The sequence below is a fragment of the Periplaneta americana genome, chromosome 5 (genome assembly GCF_040183065.1).
Source record: "Periplaneta americana isolate PAMFEO1 chromosome 5, P.americana_PAMFEO1_priV1, whole genome shotgun sequence".
Lineage (NCBI taxonomy): Eukaryota > Metazoa > Arthropoda > Insecta > Blattodea > Blattidae > Periplaneta > Periplaneta americana.
This window is the reverse complement of record NC_091121.1, coordinates 86,717,042-86,741,435: the sequence shown is the minus strand read 5'-3', so window position 1 is coordinate 86,741,435 and position 24,394 is coordinate 86,717,042. Positions and strand designations below refer to the sequence as shown.

Below are 24,394 nucleotides of genomic sequence, written 5' to 3'. Positions count from 1 at the left end.
TGTGTGCTACCATAACCTCTTTCGAATTGTGTTTAGCGCGGGCAAGTCGTACGCAGGATATTTGTTATCAACGGTTGCGTACGGCAACATTCCACAACACAAATCAAATGCTCCGTGTCCATGTTGACCGTCGAAGTTAATGTCAACAAATACGTAAGTAACCGTCTTAACCCTTTCCATATCCCGATAGTAAGGAAAAAACTCATCTCAGTACGTGTTTCCGAACAGTTCACATTCCTGCCACTACCGGCGTTACCATATATACCGGTAAGTAGTCTACTCTTCAGAATGAACGCCGTACTTGCTAGGCAACTTCTCTGGTACATAGGTAATATGCCTCTGCGGAAATGAAGGAAGATTGAATTCTCTAGGCTCATCGGCTAGCCACATGACGGCATACAGCGAGCCATGACACACTTTGAACTGAACACGCAGTAGTCGTGTGTACTCCCTCTTCTCTGATCCGAGCTGGGGATCGGCAATGGTTGTGTTACTATAGTTATTTCTATTAGTGTCCTGCAGTATTCGAACATGAGAGAGGCAACCAAGCCATTACAAACTTTGTCTTATTTCATATGAGTGAATGAACGAATGAATGAATGAATATACTGTATATTTTGTCTTTAAGCAATATACTTTTTGGTGAGGCGGCACTTCCCATTTTTTGTGTGTTTTTTTTTTTAAGTTGCGGAATTAATCGACTAGGCTACAGTTAATGGAGTCTTGTGTGCTGCTTCTCTACGAAAGACTATTCCAACACAGCGTCTGAGGAGTAGGGCGCCCGAACTCTGACCTGTGTCTGCCCAGGGCGGACTCCCACTCCTTTCTGTCGCTGTGGCTGTAGTGGTGTATGAATGCATACAATGCGTACAATCATTAACTCTTCACGTCTGTTCCATGTTATTCTGCAGGCATTGCTGGATTATGCGTTCATTCATTCATTCATTCATTCATTCATTCATTCATCCATATGGTGTACTATCATTTGTGCTTAACTGATTTGAATAAGAATGAAGAGAAGTGCGTCGACAGTCGGTTCAGGATTTAACCCCTCTTGGGAGGGCTTGTATCTTGTCTAATCTGACGACAACAATGTTAAAAGTTTAATATGTCATATTAATGTACGGGCAATAACGTACAACATTAAGCGCCACTTTGAAGTTAAACATTCTGATACCTACGCTCATATTATCGGCGAAGAGAGGAAGGCATTAATAACGAAACTAAAGGTCGAAATGCAGTCTTCTTACGACGAAGTAAATATAATTTCAAAAGGGCAATATAATTAAATTAATGGTTAGGTTATATTAAGTTTACTTTGAACAGTTGTCAACAATATATGAGAATTATTATAAAAACGTTTGTTAAAATGTTAAAGGATTTTCTGTTCGTTTAACTATGTATGTATTTTTTTTTGTATAGTGACAATGCCATTAAAATTCATTTTCCCTTTCTTTCGCAGCACATTGAGGGAAGCTCCGAAAGAGATGTCCATGCAAGCTATATTGTTGCCCTAAATATCGCCAAAAGCAGAAATGAAATAAATGTTTGTAAAGGAGTGCATGATTTCAATTTGAGAGATGTTGTGTCCTTTCCTGGCGACGTTATTTGAGTCAATTAGCCTCTCTCCACAAACAATCTGTCGCCGCGTGTAGAAACTTTGTGAACATTTTCATGACGCCCTTTTCTGTAAATGTTGAGCAGATTCCAGGCAATTCCAAAGAAAACTGATAAGGCTTCAGTGTCATACAATTTTGAAAGATAGATATTACAATATTCCAGGCGGCCTCGTTGAATTTTATAAGAACTAGGAACAAAAAGAGTTTCCACTTATCCACGCATTGACATGCAAGTTAATTGTTATGTTTAGCTGTACATACCTTTGCGAACACATATTCTCAGTCATGAACCTGAATAAGAGTAAAATTAGGTCATGTTTGTTCGATGTTGGGTTGGAAGCAGTGTTGCGCATTCATTCTATTCAAACAATTTTCCCTGATATAGCTGAAAGGGAAAGAAATCAAAGAAATGTCATTTGTCTTGCTTAACTACAGAAAAAAATAACAATTTTATTTTGTTGTATTATTTTGTAATGACAAATTGTTGTAATTCTTGAATTCTTCCTATGTATCATAAAATGTACCATCCATATAATTATGTACCTCATTGGCTCATTCTGCCTCTTGTACGAGTGCAACCCTCTCAGCGATCGGTATTCCGTCTCTTTCCCACTCACTCGCTGTCTCTCTCATTCGATCATTATTATAAAACAATGGAAGACTGAAATCTAATCTCAGGAATAAAAATAAACAATGCTACAATTAAATAGGCTTACTTTTTCAGATGATCTTGTAATAATACAGGCTAATGAAAATATCACAAACTGAATCAAATTTGTAAACTGAAACTAGACTCTTATATTTATTAACAATTTATGAACTTTAATTCACTGTAGAAAGTACATATTTCTATTACCAATATTAAAGTAAATAACTCTACTCATACTTTCAATGTGATACTTGAATCTGCTTAGCTGCACACAGATGGCTGATCCGCGGTAGAATTGTTGACAGTGCAAGCCTAATTTCTTCATTGATGGATTTGAGTCTCTCCCTCTTAAATGTTTTAATTTCAGTTAACGACGAGAAGCCCAATTCACACATATACATAATTGAAAATGACAATAACATATTAACTTTTACTACTTCGTGCATCACAATTTTCAGAGGAGATGGCAAAGACCTAGCAACAATGGTTTCGCGGTGAATGAGACAATGGTCACTCCGTATGTTAGGATATAGGCTACTTCACGTACTTTAGCCACGTATCCTTTCATAGAAGCAGCTCCATCTGTAAAACGCTAGCGCAATCCTCCCATGTTAATTCATTACGGACCACATATTCATTAGTTGTACGAAATATTTCTTCACCGGTGCTCGCTCGGGCATTTCTTTGCACACACAAAAAAATGCAATTACATTCCCATGAATGTACTGAATGTAGGAAAAAAGTTGTGCGTGACCGCTAATACAGGTGGACTTGTCGATCTGAAGTCAGAACTTGTGAATGCTCTTTATTTTCTCATTCATAATGTCTTGGATGTCACTGGACATGTCACTAACTCGGCGGCTAATTGTGTCAGCAAAGAGAGGAATTTAATTTAATTAATTTTATTAATTTCTTACAATAATAGGTGTTCGCGACACCTTCCACCTTGTGAAGGCACACCGGTTGCGGAACACGAAATAGAGAATGGAGTTTGTTATCTTTCGTCTTGTTTTTGTCTTAAACAGTCATCATGTTAGTTCATACTTCTAATATGGGTTTAAAATGGACTAGAAGGTGCAATTCCTGACGACGACGACGATGATGATGATGATGATGATGATGATGATGATGATGATGATGATGATGATGATGATGATGATGATGATGATGAACTTCGCCCACGCACTTCAAGTGTCGTAAACATCGTGGATTAGTAGGCCTAAATCCTAAATCTTCTATTGTTACTGTTTGTCTGTCCTCGTGGAATAGCCGGCAGAGTTGTCAGGGAACTGTCAGACGTGAAAGGCGGAAGGAGCGAAGGTTGGAAATGGCGGTGGTGGGGATATAACGGCGTGGTGGGCGATTCCAGTGCAGTGTCTACCAGAACGCGGAACGCTGAGCACCATGGCGCCTCTTCTGAAGCTGAACACTGGGGCCAACATGCCTGCCATCGGGTTTGGAACATGGCAGGTGAGTCAAAGCGTTTACGTGACCGGTGAATAGTAACATTAATTTGTGATCTTGAACAGTCGCTTTTAATTCGCCACTGCCTTTCGAAGGCTATGTGACAGATGACAGAATGTCAGTGCTTTGAATTACGGGGTTTCAAACCGCGGACTACAGTTAATTGAGAAGAGATTCTCATAATCGAAACGACTTTCCATCACACTATTGCACGCAACTAATTACGCAACCATTCACGCGCACTTCCGATGCCAGAATGAGCGAAGCGGAACACTGCGTCAAGTATGAGAATATGTGTTCGTAAACAACGTACTGTACTGTAATTATGTAGTAAGCATCGGCCAGGCCGTAATCATCCCGCAACAGAGGTCCAGGGAACACACTTTCCTGTCAGAGTGTAAAGAGGCTGCGAATATGTCACTCATAAGAACGCGTTGAAAATTTAATTAAAATATATGTATAGTGCATACATTTAACCTTCCCTCTCTCGGATGCGTAGAGGTGCGCTGTGCACTACCGATCGATGTTTACTACATAATTACCCAATGTACAAATATACGAGGAAAGATTGCTAAGCTCAAATAGAAACTGTCAAAGTATAAGATAATCACTGACCTAATCTAATCTAATGTAACGAAATTAGTATCTGTCCTTAGGGCCGGTTTCATCAACAGATATTAAAACTTAAATTATTACATTGGTACTAATTTAACAATAAATTTAAAACAGAAATTCATTCTTGAACAGTTGTTAACTTTAACAATCTGTTACACTGAACAATTTCAAGGGAAACATTGTTCCGGGGCAGGGTATCGAACCCGGGACCTTTGGCTAAGCGCACCAACGCTCTACCGGCTGAGCTACCCAAGAACTCTACCAAACACCCACTCAAAGTTTCCCTTTATATCCACATACTCAAAGTGGGCTGACAAACCGTCAAACATTCAACATTGAGTGCACACTAACTCTGTGTGACTTTAATTGTGGTTTTCTGTTAACGAACAGTGACGAGTATTATGCAAATCTAGCTTTCAACTTTCACGTGTAAAGCTGATTTAAATAATTTCAAGGGAAAAACTGAGTCGGTTTCTGGTAGAATTCCTGGGTTGTTCAGTCGGTAGAGCGTTGGTGCACTTAGCCAAGGTTCCGAGTTCGATACTCGGCCCCTGAACAAATTTCCCCTTGAAATTATTCAAATAAACTTCACAGGGAGCTATACCTGAAAGCTAGATTGACAATCTGTTAAACTGTTTGTTAAATTAACATAAGAATTTCTTGTGTTAAAATCCTAACAACATTTCTAAACTCTGAAATATGACTGGTATAAATTACGCTTTTTAACATGCGTTAACAAACAACGTGTTAGTGCATTTGTAACCTGTGTTGATGAAACGGGATCCTGCGGAAAAACATATAGGAACGAAGTTAACTATACGACCATTAAATGCTGCCACGATAAGGAGCACGACAAAGACAACAAGGACCACGATAAAAATCGTGATAAGGACCACGATAAGGAGCACGACAAAGACAACAAGGACCACGATAAGAATCATGATAAGGACCACGATAAGGAGCACGATAAAGACAACAAGGACTACGATAAGGATAATGATAAGGTCCACGATAAGGATCACGATAATGACAACTAGGATCACGATAAGGACCATGACAAGACGACAGGACCAGGTGTAACTTGGTTTGTGATGAAGTAAGGGTGCGTACTGTAATGAAAAACTGAGAAATATGAAGTTTATAATTCATTCATTGTTTTGTTTAATAATGTTTTCAAATAAAAAAGTCTTGAGGTCACAGGCCTATATCATATACATGAATAACCAGAAAATATATCGAAGAAGTCGATCACAAGTCTCTCAACCCACGAAAAGTCTCAGTTCGGAGAACAGTCGGTCAAAAAAAATAGTTTACAAAAATTTGTTGTATTTTTCCTTGATCACTAACTTTGTAACCGATATTTATAATCAAGACTATAACATTGTTTCGCTTTGGGGTTTTGAAATCGTCCACACACGTAAAACTATCTTATTGTTTGTGATACTGTCCACGATCATCTTTATTTCTTGAGAGTCCGAATCAATATTGCATTTCAAATATAAATTTAATCTTACAAATACCTTAATACTTCTTGTATGTCTTGATATTTAACTTCCTCCTGTATACCGACATGCAATAATTTATTGCGGTGGACCAACACTAAACTTTCTCACAATGCGGACGTCCTTGATCGTGTAGTCAGCACGATGCAGAGACGTCTGGCAACAAGTACAAGACAAGGAACAAACAACCAGTTCCGTGGAATGGAGGTAATTTCGGCCCGTGCACCCATGGACTCCTTGGCTGAGAATCACATTGGCTATCCGTTAATCCATAGCGGGAGATGTTAATATTTAAATCTAAATACACTATCATTAAACGTTTCTCCACATAACAAATCCTTAAAATGTTATTAGTAGTACGCGTTACAAGACCTCGCTTGTGGCCGAATGGTTAATCTCTCTGCCTTCCACCGTGGCGACCCGCGTTATGAAGGAATTTGTGGTGGACATAGTGTGTGTGAGAAGTTTTTCTAGGTCTTCTCCCGTTTCCTCCCCCCATTATCATTATCATTCCATCAATAATCCACAATCACCCTCACTCTGCGAGGTTCTGAGTTAGGCATACAAAACAAAATGTAAAAGATGGCTGAAAGTCGTATGCATTTGTGTTTAATAAATAAATTACAGTAAGATCACTCCTGGCTGGCTGACTGGCTTTACGAGGCTGCACCAGGGACGGGTCCATACAGTTAGGCACGCTTTGGTCCATTGTGCGCCCTATATTTGCGACGTAAGTCCGACAAGTGGCGTGGGTGCATTCGTGAATCCGACGCTGACAGGTGGCCATCTCGCCTTAGCTCCTGATAGAGCTAGGTTCCATTTCGCGGACCGTTGAGTTACGATTGCGCGTAAATGACGACTACGAATGAAATATAGATACAACTGCGTACTACAATTATTAGAAAATACACAACGATAGCGCAGTCTATTAGTGTTATCCAGGAGACACCACGTGGAGGTTGGCTACGTCGTCCCCCAAAAATCGTGTCATATTACATTTTACGTTGTAGCTAGTGATGTCGGTAATTTTTAAACGGGCTCGGTTTTATTGGTTTAAAACCAGAATGCTGTTTAAAATGTTTTTTTATCACGTTTTATTAGATTAATTGGTTTTATTATATATCAAATGAAAAAGATTCTTGACATACAACAATAAAAATGAGAATACAAACAGATAATAATAATAATAATAATAATAATAATAATAATAATAATAATAATAATAATAATAATAATAATAATAACAGTAACATATCATAGTTTTCGTCTTTTCAAAATTAAATACTTTTAAGCTTGTAAAACTGAAAGTCAATTTTCTCCACAATACATGTTAAAAATTTAATATAGCAACACTAATAAATAAGAGGAATAAAACTTAAAAATAATAAACACCTTTTCTCTTGTCATTTTGAAAAATACCACAGTTAGTTAAATTAGAAAACAATAATACCTTCCTCATTTCTTGTTGCTACACTAATCTTCGTCACTAGTTGCTTCATCAGAAATTGTAGGTTCTGGATTCGCTGGTTCAGATCTAGTGAACTTACCATTACAAGTTTCTCCATCCTTTCAGAAGATAGCCTATTTTTGAGTTTTCTGTGAATGTTGCCATGAGCGGACCAATTTCTTTCGCATGCAGAGTTTCTCCAACCTTTCAGGAGACAGCCCATTTCTGAGTTTTCTGTGAATGTTACCATGAGCGGACCAATTTCTTTCGCATGCAGAGTTTCTCCAACCTTTCAGGAGACAGCCCATTTCTGAGTTTTCTGTGAATGTTACCATGAGCGGACCAATTTCTTTCGCATGCAGAGTTTCTCCAACCTTTCAGGAGACAGCCCATTTCTGAGTTTTCTGTGAATGTTGCCATGAGCGGACCAATTTCTTTCGCATGCAGAGTTTCTCCAACCTTTCAGGAGACAGCCCATTTCTGAGTTTTCTGTGAATGTTGCCATGAGAGGACCAATTTCTTTCGCATGCAGAGTTTCTCCAACCTTTCAGGAGACAGCCCATTTCTGAGTTTTCTGTGAATGTTGCCATGAGCGGACCAATTTCTTCCGCATGCAGAGTTTCTCCAACCTTTCAGGAGACAGCCCATTTCTGAGTTTTCTGTGAATGTTGCCATGAGCGGACCAATTTCTTTCGCATGCAGAGTTTCTCCAACCTTTCAGGAGAAAGCCCATATCTGAGTTTTCTGTGAATGTTGCCATGAGCGGACCAATTTCTTTCGCATGCAGAGTTTCTCCAACCTTTCAGGAGACAGCCCATTTCTGAGTTTTCTGTGAATGTTGCCATGAGCGGACCAATTTCTTTCGCATGCAGAGTTTCTCCAACCTTTCAGGAGACAGCCCATTTCTGAGTTTTCTGTGAATGTTGACATGAGAGGACCAATTTCTTTCGCTGCAGCCGAAGAAGATGGAACATTTAATATTCGCGAAACAATTGAATATAAGGCCTGTCCAGAACATAAGCCTTTCAAGCAAGTGAAAGGTGTTACATGGTTTGCAGCATCCCATAACGAACTTCTTGTAAAGAATTCTGTAGAAGCCCGAAACTCTGCCAAGTTAGCTTTGATTGCTGCACTGTTTAAACCAACTTCATTGCTTAGCTTAGTGATGTAGTCTATACCATTACCAACGCCTTCTTCGCATAATATAAAGCCTTTAAAGCGTCGGTCCAGTAGATTTGCAGTAGAATGGATGTTCTTAATGTCTTCACTTTTCTGTCTCGAATGGCCTTCATTACAGTTTCCTCTTCATCAAAAGAGGACATTGAACTCACCTAGATTGCTACATTTAATTGGCTGATATTTCTTGCAAACAGCCCATAGACATCGGATAAAACAGCAATATCTGCTTCAATCTTTGTTATAGCGTCTGAAATTGGTTTCAATACTTCAACTTCTTGTTCTAAGTGCTTCCATGTCTCATCTGACGGCATAGAAGTCTTCAGAGATTTTCAGTAGTTAGAAGAGAACACACAATAGTTTCCAGTACTGTTTCTTTGTTTCGCACTAAATTTTCAAAGCAGATGAGAGAGCTCTCCCATCTTGTAGGAGACGGAAGTTTTAATGGAAATGTATGTCGTCCATATTTCTCCTTTTAATTAGTTTCCAGCGTTGTATGTGGAATGTGGCTGAACTTGAAATATTTTACAATTCTTTTGGCTAGTGAATAAAGGTCATCCATTGGTTGAAATGCCATTACATATTTCATCAATAAATTAAATGCATGAGCCATGGATCCGTAAGGACAAAATGGGGGTACTGTTGCTGAACTATGTCCATGCAACCTGCATGTTTTTGGCATTATCTGTTATAACTGAAACAAATTTATGGCTATCTAACTCATTTATCACAGTAACCATATTTTCAGCGATAAACGCACCGGTTTCCTTCTGTTCACCTTTTAAAAATACTGGTTCTGGTGTTATTACAATAAAGTTCATAACTTTACGTGTTGTTGCATCAATCCAACCATCACATATTAAAGCGAGGGAATGAGCTTCTTGTATTTTTTTAGAGCAACTCCTTTGAAACGATTGTATTCAGCTTCAAGTAGATTCCCACCAATAACTTGACGACTAGGAGGTTCATATCCGGATCGAAGTTGATGGAAAACATTTTTTCAGTATTGAGACTCCATTATACATAAAGGCATTCATGAGGCATATATTGCTCTAGCAATGAGTTCGTCTAATTCAATGTCGCTTATTACGTGTTGCTGTGATGATGTCTGTTTTGTGGCGACAGCGAATGTGAAGATAAAGTCTCAGATGTAGATGAAACAAGTATTGCTGAGAACGAAGTAGAAGGCATTGGCGGAATTGCAGAAGTAGATAATGAGGCTGACGATAATGGATCTGAAGGAAGAACGATTTCATGAAGGGAATTCGTACGCATGGTTGATGTTTTACTCACATTTTCAGCTTCCCTTTTCACGGACTGTGGACAAAGACCACAACTGAGGATATGCTGCTGTGAACGAGATGCCATTGCGTATTGGTATTCTTTCCTGCAATATTTACATATCGCTTTTATTACTCGACCAAGGCGTGTGGAGCCGCGGGCGTAATGTGAACTATCGCGATGCGGTATTAAGAACGCGGGAGCAGTAGCGCTACGGACTGCCGTTTCAAAGTGACTCCAAATGCTTGAAAAGGTCTCATTTTAATCACGACACGACTGGTTACGGACTACAAGCTCCGCACTGAACTAACTGTATTATGTATTTGTGTACAAACAAGATATCTAGCGACCGACAGCATACACTAGCAACCCTAGCGCCTAGCATACAGAAGTAAAACGCCCGGATGCATATGCAAAATGGATGACATATATTATGTTCGGGTTGCATTCAATAAATTCAATTAATCCTAATAAACAGGGTTTTAAACCCATAAAAACCTATGTTTATGGATTTAAACGGATTAAAACAGTTTTTTTACATCACTAAATATATCACACAAAACCCGAGCGTTCCAATATTAAAAACTTTGCCTAAAACACACAAGAAAGTTCTTTCTATGCGACCCGTAGTAAACAGCACGACCTCCCCTAATCATAAAATTAATAATTTTCTTCATACCTAATTGAAAATAATGTGAAAACTTGAAAATACTTATACATTAACAAACACTACCAAGCTCATTAATACGTTAAAATTAGTTCCTAACAGCAAGAGTCTGGATATGTTTCCGTTGGACATAGAAAACCTCTAGACAAACATCTCATTAGATGAAACACTTGAAATCATTAAGAAGAGGTTACAGCAACAACAAATAAAGGAACATTTTAACAAAACCGATCTAGATTTATTAACAATTTCCCTGAAGAAAAATAATTTTTCCTTCAATAATAGAATTTTTCAACAAAGTAAAGGTGTTGCAATGGGAGATCTGCTTTCTGGACTCCTAGCTGAAGTTTTTCTACATAATCTCGAAAATCAACACACACATAATCTAAAAACTAAATACAACATACAATATTATATACTAGATATGCTGATGATACGTTGGTTATACACAATCACAAACGTCATATACATGCACAAATTCTCATATGATTTCAATAGCTTACATAATAATTTAAAGTTCACCTTGGAGAAAGACAATAATAAATCTATCAATTTCACTGCAAAAGGCCAGTCATTACAATTCAATATATACAGGAAACCAACAGTAACAAACCATTCTATACACGAATCATCAACCATCCTTTCACACATAAAGCTAGCAATTTCAGATTTCTAATTAATAGAATGTTAAACTTACAGTACCTTCAAGCAAAGCTGACTACAATAGAGAAGTAAAACGCATAGCAATAGAAAATGATTTTAGTAAAAAACTTGTAATCAATATGATAAGAAAACGTAAAAATAAGCTTAAAGCCAAAGAAAACAGATTCACAAAACTAACCCCTATGCAGCATTAAAACAAAAAAAGACACAATAAGAAAACCCATAGGCCTATCTTTTCACGGCAATATACAGGGTGTTTAAAAAATACGGGGCATAATTTCAGGTATGTATTTCCCACATGTAGACAATCAAAATAGTTCATTAGAACATGTGTCCGGAAATACTTTATTTCCGAGTTATGGCCTTCACAACATTGAAATTCACCGGAACGTTTTTCTTTCCGCAGGTCGTTGCCGTCAAAGGAGACATTAAGAGGGCACTCTGACAGTTCATTCCGAGGCGAAGGTTACATTCAGTGTTGTGTAGGCGTTAGACTATGCGACATGTATTCAAATCAAGAGCTGGCAGAGATACACTTCATGTACGGTAAGGCGGACGGCAATGCTGCGCTGGCTCGTCGTTTGTACCAGGAGAGGTACCCACAGCGACAATGTCCAGATCGGAAGACATTTGTACGTCTCCATTACCGTCTGTGCGAGTATGGAAAATTTAACTCTCCTGGTTTGGGAAGGGGACGACCCAGATCTACAACTCCAGAAGTACAGGAGGAGATTCTGGAGGCTGTGAACATGACTCCTTCTATCAGCACACGAAGGGTAGCGTTGCAAGTCAATGTTCCTCATACGACTGTCTGGAGACTGTTGAAAGAGTATCAATTGTATCCTTATCATTTGCAACGTGTACAGGCCCTGTCACCAGCAGATTACCCTGCACGAGTTAGGTTCTGTCAGTGGTTCTTGCATCAGTGTGGTGTAAATCCGAACTTTCCTGCCTTAGTATTATTTACAGAAGAAGCACAGTTCACACGAGATGGCATAACAAATTTCCACAATCAGCATGTATGGGCGTATGAAAACCCACGTGCAACTGTTCCATCTCATCACCAGGTGCGGTTCTCCTCAACATGTGGGCCTGTATCATTGGTGATCGATTAGTTGGACCCCATGTACTTGTAAACAGACTTACGGGGCAGGCGTACACAAACTTCCTGGAAAACACCATACCTCATGTTTTAGAAGACACTCCACTGATCAATCGTCAACACATTCACTTCTTGCATGATGGCGCTCCTGCACACTTCAGTCATACGGCTCGCCGGTACTTGGATCGAAGGTTTCCTGATCGATGGATAGGTAGAGGTGGCCCAATTGCTTGGCCTCCACGCTCACCTGATCTGAACCCTCTCGATTTCTACTTGTGGGGCCATTTAAAATCATTAGTTTATTCGTCTCCGGTGCCTGATTTGGAATCCCTTCGGAATCGAATTGTGGCATGTTCTGAGGACATAAGCAATACTCCTGGAGTTTGGGATCGTGTTTGCAGGTCAATGAGACATCGATGTGAGGTCTGTATTGAAGCAGGAGGTGGACATTTTGAACATCTTCTGTAATGACAACGACCTGCTGAAAGAAAAACGTTCCGGTGAATTTCAATGTTGTGAAGGCCATAACTCGGAAATGAAGCATTTCCGGACACATGTTGTAATGAACTATTTTGATTGTCTACGTGTGGTTTCTAGTACTCACAGCGCTCCAAGCGGCTAGCAACTATCGCGAGATTTGCAAAAAATCATCCCAAGCTTCGTGACTGTATATAGTAGACTGTGATAATACTGTACAGTATTTACCTGCACACTTAAATCAATATACAATACTCAACCCTTTTTTCGACCATTACTTGCGTGTTTAAGCCTACATATACACCTTCTCAAACAACATTCCTCAAATCAGCCGTAAATCTGGAAATTGTTGCTAGTCAGTTTATTGTCTTTGACGTATTGAAATGTCTGAGTGACATTCTGATTCTATTGAACGAAAAATCTCTTGTTCTGATGATTCATTGTAAATTCATATTTAAATCGTGCTGAAAATGTGATTATTCATTGTATGGGTTGACATACCAGGCAAACAACTATAGACCTAAATGACCTTTTCCTTTCCGAAAAAATTAAGTAGGCCTACGTACCGATAATGTAATGTCTTCGATGTATTACATAATGGGGTAATATTATACTTCTGTATATGAATGATGTAATTTAAAAAGAAAATGATAATAGATGTTGTACCCATAGTCCCATACTCGTATATAATTCAACATTAGAATAGGCTATGTAGTCCCGATAAATACGCTGTTTACACTCTGTTCCTTGAAGTACGTGTTGCCGGGGTTTTATAACAGCAACAACAACAACAACAATATTATTATTATTATTATTATTATTATTATTATTATTATTATAACAACATCAACCATAATCACTGTGGCACATCAAACCTCAGAAGGATTTTGGCCTCAATCACAATTTTCCTCCATGCTTCTTTATCTTCCGCCATGGCCCTATTTCCTCCTATTCGTTCCAGATTCCTTTGCAGCTGCCTGGCAATAATAATAATAATAATAATAATAATAATAATAATAATAATAATAATAATAATAATAATAATAATAATAAACTTTCCGCGAAGCGCCCTGGTACAATTTTTTTTACTATTCTATACATAGCTTCTATACATGGCTTACATCATTCACCCATATGAAGCCAGTTATTTAGACCAATTTACCGAAGAGTCGTTGCCCAGGGTGCGTCATAGGAGGTTAGTCTACACTACACCCGCGATGAGATGAATATGGAGATTTATTGGGATGCCACAGGGGAACCGGAAAGAAACCCTGTGTTATCTGGATCACGGATTTGCCCAACACAAGTTACAAATCGAGTGTAAACCGGGGATCGAACCGGGGTCCACCGGATTATAAGTCCAGCGCTCTAACCGCCAGACCACCGTGGCCGCCCCTATACATATAGGACCTAGTCGAATCATTCATTATTTTTATGTAGTTTGAGCTGCTTACAAAGCAATTATTGTCGAAAATTATTTTCAAAACGTAATTGAATCCCCGGCCTATAACTCTTTGAATTTTTCTAATTTTTCTATATTACGCTTGGAGATTCCTTGGAATGTCAGAACTTCTCGATGCATTAATAAGCCTATTATAATGATGTAATTTATCAAGTTCGCGGAAAATCCTTCTATTGAGGCCTTGACTGTATTTGATTTATATGCCCATCTGTTCTTAAACCCCGTACCACTCAGTACATAACGTGGCGATTGGTACGGAAACTCCGCCACTTCGTCCTCTGTTTATATTCACACATTATTCTATAAGAGCATTGAACTCTCTTCTCGCATCAATCGATTTAAAATGTAGGTCACTGCAAGTAACAACACTATTGTGATGAGATGAGAATAAATGTCTGTTGTCACGACCTTCGGCAAGCAAAGCAACCCTGGAACGAACGTACTTTTTCTACGATATTGATTTCAATTGAACGTCGATGAAAAGTTTTCAACGTTAGTTTCTGAACGAAATGTAAAAAAGAAAGTATGTCTCCCCTAATATTTTACCAAAATACAATATGACAGTCTTAATTCCAGCTGAATTAAGATCATAAAAATTATAACAATGACGGACTTTTGCCTTTTAATTAATTGTACTATTCAATACGAATAAGACGTCAAGCCGACCACATCCAGTTGGCTATAGATAGTACGTACAAAAATTCGTACCATTTTGTACGACAACAGCGTTGTAACCTGTACAATTGACATCGAGCAACCTGCAGTGTCTATGCGAAGAAAAGTATATGACTCTCCTCCCTAGTAACCATGACAAAAGCAGTTCAACCAATAAGATAGCTGGTTAGATGAATGTTTAAACCTAAGTAGAACCCACGAGAGGAGGCGAATTTCAGAAATCCTACTCACAGATGACCAGTCTCATCTGCTTTCGGCTATGTTCGACTGTATTGGCAAGCTCTCTCTCTCTCTCTCTCTCTCTCTCTTTTTCTTTTTGGTTTTAGAAAATTGCGTAATGTATTGCTACTTGTTAGCTTTCTCTCTCTACGTAAAAATGTTGTTTTATGTTGGCAGATATTTTCTTCTTGGCGGGTGTTCCTATTATTTTTTCTTTTGTGTTACGAGTTATATTTTTATATACTATTACTGATGGGCATTCTGAAGAAAATAAGTATTGATTGGAAAGACAGGAGGCTGTTCAGTAATCTATACATGAAACAACTAGTCAAAGTCAGGATAGGAGAAGAAATATCTGAAGGAAGTGAAATAGGGAGAGGAGTACGGCAAGGTTGCCCTTTATCATCTACTCTGTTCAACATCTACTTGGAGAATTTGGTGAAGAACAGTTTTCAGAACATGCGAGGGGTAATAGTAAGAGGAAGAAGAATAAACTGTATAAGATTTGCTGCTGATATGGCATTGTTAGCAGAAGAGAGACGATACTAAGAGATATGCTACTAGAGCTAAATGACAGCTGTGAGCAGTATGGGATGAAGATAAATGCAAACAAGACGAAGGCTATGGTTGTCGCAAGAAAAATTAAGAAGGTGAACTTGCAAATTCTAAATGAGGCAGTAGAGCAAGTGAACAGCTTCAGATACTTGGAATGTACTATAAGTAGTAACATGAGCTGCTGTCAGGAAGTGAAAAGGAGGATAGTAATGGACTAATGACAAAGGAAGCTTTTAATAGAAAAAGGAATATTTCTGTAGACCTCTGGAGAAAGAACTAAGGAAGAGACTAGTAAAGTGCTTTATGTGGAATGTGACATTGTATGGGACAGAAACATGGCCATTATGACGAAGTGAAGAGAAACAAGTAAACGTATTTGAAATGTGGATATGGAGAAGAATAGAGTGTGTGAAGTGGACAGTCTGAATAAGAAATGAAGTTGTGTTGGAAAGAGTGGGTGAAGAAAGAATGATGCTGAAACTGATCAGGAAGAGGAAAAGGAATTGGTTGGGTTACTGGAGAAGAAACTTCCTACTGAAGGATGCAGTATAAGGAATGAAGAACGAGAGAAGAATTCGGGGCAGAAGAAGATAACAGATGATAGACGACATTAAGATTTGTGGAACATATGAGGAGACTAAGAGGAAGGCAGGCAATAGGAAAGATTGAAGAATACTGGGTTTGCAGTGAAAGACCTGGCCATGGGCAGAACACCTATGTTTATCATGCCACTATTCTTTCGAACTCACACCTTTCCAAATATGCCTCAATGTAGTTTTGAAATACCACAAATTACACTTCAGTTCATCGGGATTTTGGAACGGTTGCCGGTGTGGAATGCTGTAGGTGTAATAAAAACTGAGAAAAATTATGTTAATAACTCGTCACGATAACATGTTGTTTAGATGCAGTTCCTTGACATCAAAATTGTTTGCAGTTCTCATGTTTTATAGCATGCGACACAATATAACTTCACATTAGTAGTAATTATTTACTACCAGAAGTCTTTTTCATGGTCTGTGTCATTCAGAGCCTTTGGCGAAGTAACATCGTCTGAGGAATGCTGATGTATCTTTTAAAACCACGTTTCATTCTTAATTTATTAGTGGGAATTATGAGTTACAAGAATCAAGAGTTCGTTCAAGACTCACGCAGGAAGAGAACTCACTATCAATGGGAGTTAATCAACGGGAAACTCGGTATGTTAAGGAAACGAGTTTACTGTATGTAGGGTTTGGAGAATAGATTCCAACAAACCTAGAATATTATATTATTATATTAGTGCTGTTGATCGATCAAAATATTTAATCGATTAACTATTTGAATTTAATCGATAGATTAATCGAGTTTTGATCGAATTGAAAAAATGTTTTAATATATTGTAATACACAATTATTGCTAAGTATTAAATGTTGTATATATTGCATTGTTATATTACAAAACAACTATTTTAATTACTTACTAACATATTTATTTTCGAGACTTATGATTTATTGTGTTAATTTCTCCGGGAATATTTTAGACAAACGTAAATAACAAAAAGTATGAAAATTCATCTAGTTAATATTGCTTCAGCCATGATTTTAAACATGTGAGTGCATTCACAGGCTCGAATTAAGTGCCGCTCTACGTTTCGTAACAATGTTTTCTGAATCACTAAACACGAAAAAACTTTTTTTTTCTGTCAAGCACTTCTCCACGATAGTTCAATTTAAATCCGAACTTTTCACCGAGTTTACATCTCAAACTCTCATATGACATAATGGAGTTTACACTTTTCATAGACCACAGAAAACTGATTTTTTTTCTTTATCAAACTAAACACAACCTTCATATACAAACTCAGTACAGAAACTGCAACTGCAAAAGTACGGCGGTAGAAACAGAAGACTGGCTCCTATTGTAATCGAATTACCAGATTTTAGAAAGAGAAGAAGATTGTTACGCTCTCACTTGCACATAGAGTAGACATGGCTATTTTATAAAGGATGAGGGGAACGAATATTGCCGGAATTTTTAGTACGAGTTTGTATTAACAATAATAATTAATATCAACTACAACCGATTAATTTTAATCGACTCGATTATTCGATTAAATATTTTTTATCGATTAATCTTATAAGAGAAATTGATCGATTAATCGATTAAATCCCACAAAACTAATATATATATATATATATATATATATATATATATATATATATATATATATATAGGTAGCATAGTTGGTATAGCGCTGGCCTTCTATGCTCAACGTTGCGGGTTCGATCCCGACCTAGGTCGATGATATTCAAGTGTGTTTAAATGCGACAGACTCATGTCAGTAGATTTACTGGCATGTAAAAGAACTCCTGCGGGACAAAATTCCGGCAAACCGGCGACGCTGATATAATCTCTGCAGATGCGAGCGTCGTTAAATAAACCATAATTAAAAAATATATATAGACTAATTATCGGCGTAGACGGCAAATAATATTCCCAAAAGTAACCTTATAAACGGTCCGTCGTTAGGTGTCCTGACTATCAGTTGTAACATGTATTTTACTAGTCAGGCTGAGTGATTTAGGTCACAGATGGTAGCCTATATCTGCGACTATACTTCGTTCCATAATGTCTGACAGGCGATGTGAATATTACAAGCACAAGAGAAGAGAAGTATAATTGCTCTTCAACCAATGGCAGAGGTCTCATTCCATGCTTGTCTTGATGTTGGGCGGAGGTAGAACGTTCAGACCGTTCAACTTCAAGATAAACGTGGAATGAGAGCTCTGCCATCGGTTCAATAGCAATATTATCCTTCTCTCTCTTTCTGCCGACAATATTTACGTCGCCTGTCAGATATTATAGAAACAATTATAGTTTGATAAAAATAAGAAATCCCTATGGATAAGAATGAGAGAATACGGAATTCCAGAAAAATTAACAATAATGTATATAATCAATGCCAAGTATGAAGTACAGTGGGAACTTACCTGTCAAATTTTTATGCAATACAGGAGTTAAACTAAGGATACTAATTCTCACCTGTCTTATTCAACTTAGTCCCGCGCCGTGGCTTCGCGGTCTAAGGCATCCCGCCTAGGACTCGCGTTACGGAATGCTCTAACCACACGATACCTCCATTCTGGTTGGATGATCTCCACCTCTGCTTCGTCATGTGGGCATGAGGCCAGCAGCCGGCTGGTCGGTCTAGGCCCTTCACGGGCTGTAGCGCCACGGATTAAAAAAATTTTCAACTTAATGGTGGAGAAAATAATTCGATCAATCAAATCAAATTAAGAAAAAATTAATAATTTATTATTTTTCTTAGTTTCGATTCACTTTAAAACACTTGCCATATTATAGTAGGCCTAATAATAAAACTGTAACCTAATTCTTTCTGCTAATTTTCGCTTTTACAAAAATATTGGTGTTAGCATGTGTAGTGAACTGTCCTGAGACCGAAAATCGCATTTTTGAAATTTTTGTTTGTATGTCTGTAGGCCTATGTTTGTTACGCGATAATGACTGAAGCGAATTCTACTAAAATTTGCCCCACTTAGATTTTAGGCTATATGACATTCAAAATACTTTCTTTAAAAGGGGAATTATAAGAGGGACTGAAGTAAATAAATAGAAATATCTCCTTTATTATTGACTTTTTACACTTTTACTACGTCATACTACTTTTGACGAATAAAACGGTACGGAAGGACGTCTTTCAACCAATCATGGCTACTTATCGCATAATTTTATGACTTCTCTAGTATTGTTTAATTTTGTCACTTCCCTAGAATTTGTTTGTTTTTATCACTACCATAGCATTTGTTTCTTTATTTACCAACATTTCAAACTGCAAATTCTTTACGGTAGTACTATAAAATATACTTTGTGATCGTCATTTGTTTCCTGCATAGATAGTCGACTGAAAATGGCGGCTCCGTTCAAACATTTTGGTGAAGCTAACATTAGTGAAATTTTAGGGAAAAAGAAGAGAAAATTTAAAACTATCAAATAAATAATACAACCGAGAATTAAAGTAAATAATCTTGCCAAAAACGTTTTTTCTTAAACATTTTTTAAGATACTGGGAATTTGGTAAATCTTAGTATTCTAATGGAAGCTCGCGTATGCGTTTGTGAGAGGGTATCTAGATCTACGTACAGTATCTCTCCTTCTCCAGGCAATATCCTTCACAACGTTGTCAGAGTGCATTACATTGTAAAATTCCTTTGCAGAACGACAAGTTACATTTGTTATGATCAAATTTCTGCACATTTAAAGGACACAATTAATATTCTTTCAATAGTCTATTATCATAACACACCAATCTCTTAAACTGACTGAGCATATTGGGAATTAAATCAATGGTTTTCTCTAAACACGCTGTAAATATTTAACATAAAACAATTTTTATCTTGAAAATGAAGCAAAACGAGGAAAGTTGTATTAAACTTTTTTGTTTGAAGTATCTCATAGAATAACCCCCTGAAATTAATGACATTACTTACGGTTCATTCTGTATCAGCTACTTTTCCGTTATCTACGTGATGTCCTGTATTTTTACACAGAGGCCTGGAGACTTTCCGATCTCATGCCTGGAGGATTGTATCGTCGTTGTCCAGTTAGATCGAGAAAATGTCCAGTTGTCGACTTTGACCTACGTCCACCAAGAACAAAACAACGCTCGCATTCGAAAATAATCTTCTAAGTTAAAAGTCAAGAATAAATTTTAAAATTGTTTCCATAACTTAAACTTAATAATTGCAGTAATTATATTCTTTTACCAGTGTAGCCTATATCAGTTTATGTAGCCTATGTAATAGTTTGTCGAAATATTTCGGTATTTTTGCAAATTTATCTGACAGTTGATCCAGTTAACATCACATTACTCCTCACTGGTCAATAACCCGTGATGCTTGAAAGATTAGTGGATACAACTGCATAGCCTTATTGTAACTTTCTTATTTTTTATTTATATAGAATCGTGAGTAGATGACATCATGCAAACTGTCCGAAACAAAGACTGGATCTAATAATGTACTACTCTCTGTGATAGAGGCCCGCATCGTCATACTTTATTCCTATTTTACCCCATTAAGTGGCTCCTCGGCTTCTCAAGGACAGCCTGGAGGAATGGAGGAGTAAAAAACAGGACAGGAATGTCGTGTAACCAGAGGAGTGACTCAGCTACAGTTCGGAGTAGATTGCCTCAAAGCGATAGAGTTCCAACGTCCCACGCCAGCGACGCATAACTTTCTCCTCTCAAAGGGATGCACTACCACCTATGACAGTAATTTTTACTATCACATTTAACATCACCTTTCCTAAACTGCACAGAAATTAGTAACTGCATCATATCAAAAGACCAGCCGTTCGATTCCTGACTAATTCTGTGAGGCTTGTAGTGAACAAAGAAGCTATGAATCCATTGTAAGTCTATGATTTCTTCAATATCGCCATACAATAATAATAATAATAATAATAATAATAATAATAATAATAATAATAATAATTTAGATTGTGAACAAAGTTAATATTATGGATGATTCCAGAAAAGTAAACTGATCTGTGATTAAAAAAATATGCAGAGTATGTGACACGTTTATTTTATTTTTTTTACTGATTATTCTTCATTAAATGTTGACGTCTCGTACTGCTATGCATTCGGTTGCGTTGCAGTCCAAGTTCAACATCGGAATTACAATACGAAGTTTCTAGCTGTCATTGCAATAGAAATGAAAAATGTTCTTGAGACAATTATGGGTTTAATATTATGTGCCACATACGAGATACGCTATTAGATTTACAAAGTAGTTGTTCACCTGATGATAGTAAGATACACTGTATCTTACGTATTTCAAACTTGCTCCAGTAACGTCTTGTGACGTAGAACAAATATTTTTAGAATACAAATATTGTTTTTTTTTCTGAACATAAAAGGAGTATTTCTTTTAATAAAATTAAAATGTTCATTGTTATTTGTTATAATGAGGCTAGAAACATAATTGCATTTTGTATGTTATTATTATATGTATGGGTAAATTATTTTAGTTTGGGAGTTACGAAATTTATAATTACAAATTATTGTTTTATTATTCGTTTATTAATTTCTTGTTCTGCTCTAAGCTGTGGACGATTGGAGCACATGTTTGGTTATCACCCGGCTGTACATGTTTGTCGTTCTGGTTCACTGACATTGAGAGATGCGCTATTACTTTTCATTCGGTAGAGATATAGTCCAAGTTCACACAACTTAACAATTTTGGTACCAACTTTCTACTCTGCTCATAACGATGCTGAGTGGGTACCGGTCTCATACACTGATTGAAATTTCATGACAAAATTTCCTTCCTCATGAGGACTCGAACAAGCGTATATTATACCACAGTCTGACATATACAGTCACGAAGCTCAATACGTAGTAAATATGCTAATCACTAGGATCGCTAATATCGCCTCATTACAGGCAATGCGAAATAGTACCGGCACAGTCTATTATTCCTAGTACCCTCACAACTCAAGCTTCGTGACTGTATATACTAGACTGTGATTCTACTATTAAATAATTGTAGAATATTAAATTTAAATTAAAAAAAAAGATATATAAAATATTTTGTTTCTGCCTGACCGGTGTGCGGAATTTTTCCATACGTTATGCCGGTCCGTGAATGAAAAGTACTGTATTAGACAGTATGATACAGAAACGAGGAGAGAGAATCGGTACTCGAAGGAAACCTGTCTTGTAGAGACTGTCACAATACCCGAGAATATTTGGGAGGTCAAAAATTCCCAGTGAGAAATTAACTTTACTGCTTACGTAAGAAAGGTGTTTGCTGTGTTTGATACCTCATTCATCTTCACACGGCAGAAAGTAACATTGTTATCAGCAGAATTTCGTAATCGGAAGACTTGAGATCCGTTTTCCGCCGTCTGGTAGCACTTGCCAACCGTGCAGTTCAACAAGTCGGAGATAACGTCACAAATTCGAGTCTTGACTTTGCGGTTCGTTGACCTCAATGTAAACACTTTGTCCCGTTGTTCACAAGTGCAAATGTAAACTGATGACACGTTCACTCTCAAACCAAGGTTAGGTCTCGGGCTAATGAATTAGGCCTGACGTTATTCCAAGTTATCAAGCTGGCGGGAGTTCAATGTGGTGGTTAGGGAGTTCGATTATGGAAGTTGTAAATCTCGATATCATACTTTGTTTGTTTCTTACATACAGTATAATATGTACAGTATATTACATATTATACATATACAGGATGAGTAAAAAGTACGAAACAATGCTTGTAACTTTTTTATTTCTAATTTTATGAAGAAACTATTTATACAAAAGTTGTAGGATATCAAAGAAGGAATATTGTGAACATGTTTTCAAATACTATGATTTTCATTTATAAAGAGTGTGCCAATGGGTTTTTTTTTTTAAATAGCACCATGTACTTATTTCTCCATTTTTCGCTTCTGCCATCAAAATATTTTGCCATTTATAAACTATTCTTTTGTAAAAATTACCTCTTTTGATGGCAATGTGTGTACTGAATAAAGAGAAATTGTAATGCTTCAGTACATCAATATGAGGAGGCTTTGGATTAAACAATTGCAGACAAAAGCTAATAGAAAGAAGTGAAAAAACTAATAAAACAATTGAATACCAATATTAATATTATTTAAACTTATAATTTAAAAAATACAAATTGTAGGATATGCACCATTGAAATTTAATTGTAATAGTAATGCAATACATTGATTTTAAAGAAAGAAAACCCACTAAAACCAAAATTAGCATTGTTGTATCACGTGTTATTTCAGTTCACAAAATGTACACAAAATGGCCTCCATTTACTGCCAAAAATTCATAAATCTCTCTTTGAAATTGTTTAATTTTTAACCATTGTTATTCAATTGTTTTTATTAGCTTTATTCATTTGTTTCTATTAGCTTATGTCTGCAATTGTTTAATCCAAAGCCTCCTCAAATTGATGTACTGAAACAGTAAAATTTCCTTTTATTCAGTACACATTTATTGTCATCAAAAGACGTAATTTTTACAAAATAATAGTTTATAAATGGAAATATATATATATATATATAATGATTTTGTACGTACTGAGACCTAGAGAATCCAGAAATGGAGAAATAAAAAACAGACTCAATGTCACATCCTTTATAAATGAAAAGCATAGTACTTGAAACTATGTTCAAAATATTCCTTCTTTGATACCCTACAACTTTTGTATAAACAGTTTCTTCATAAAATTATAAATAAGAAATTTACAAGCATTGTTCCATACTTTTTACTCACCCCGTATATGAGCAGATGATTTACAAAACTGTCCTTTTCCACAAATGAAAAAAAAAAATAGTTTTCATATGATTATGTTAATGTTGGTACACATGCATCTAGAAATGATGATAATTTGTTTCAAATCCATCTATTTCCTCTTATTATCTTTGCCTGGCAATAAGAAAAATTCTACCACCACTCGGAGTTAACTTGGCATAGCTTGCCTTTTCGGGGTCCTTGAACTTGGGATTGCTTTGGCCTTTGAGCGACCTATACTTTATGGATGATTGTCCAACAGGGGCGTATTTTGCGGACTACCGGGGCTACCGGCGGTAGCCCAAGGAAATTACAAAAGAAAAAGTTTATAATATAACATAATGTAATAATTTTGTATTATTAGTTTTACCATAGTAATTAAAATTAAAGTAATTGTTAGATTTATATGCGCTCTCTGTTCTCGAAAAGAAACATGTTGTCAAGGCGGCATTGCTGGAGAAACCGCTTGCTACGTGAGGTAGCCTGTGACCGTTTCGCTCATGCTGTCCTGTC

At 37.0% G+C, this 24,394-nt stretch overlaps 1 protein-coding gene across 1 annotated transcript in view; it reads left to right on the top strand.

The window, feature by feature from the left end:
* Nucleotides 1–3,580: 3,580 nt before the first annotated feature.
* LOC138699955 (aldo-keto reductase family 1 member A1-like) overlaps nt 3,581–24,394 on the top strand; it is a 56,764-nt gene continuing 35,950 nt past the window's right edge. The window contains exon 1 of the mRNA XM_069826188.1: nt 3,581–3,738. Coding sequence (XP_069682289.1) covers nt 3,673–3,738 — 66 coding nt within the window. The 5' untranslated portion in view covers nt 3,581–3,672. The remainder of the gene's footprint in view (nt 3,739–24,394) is intronic.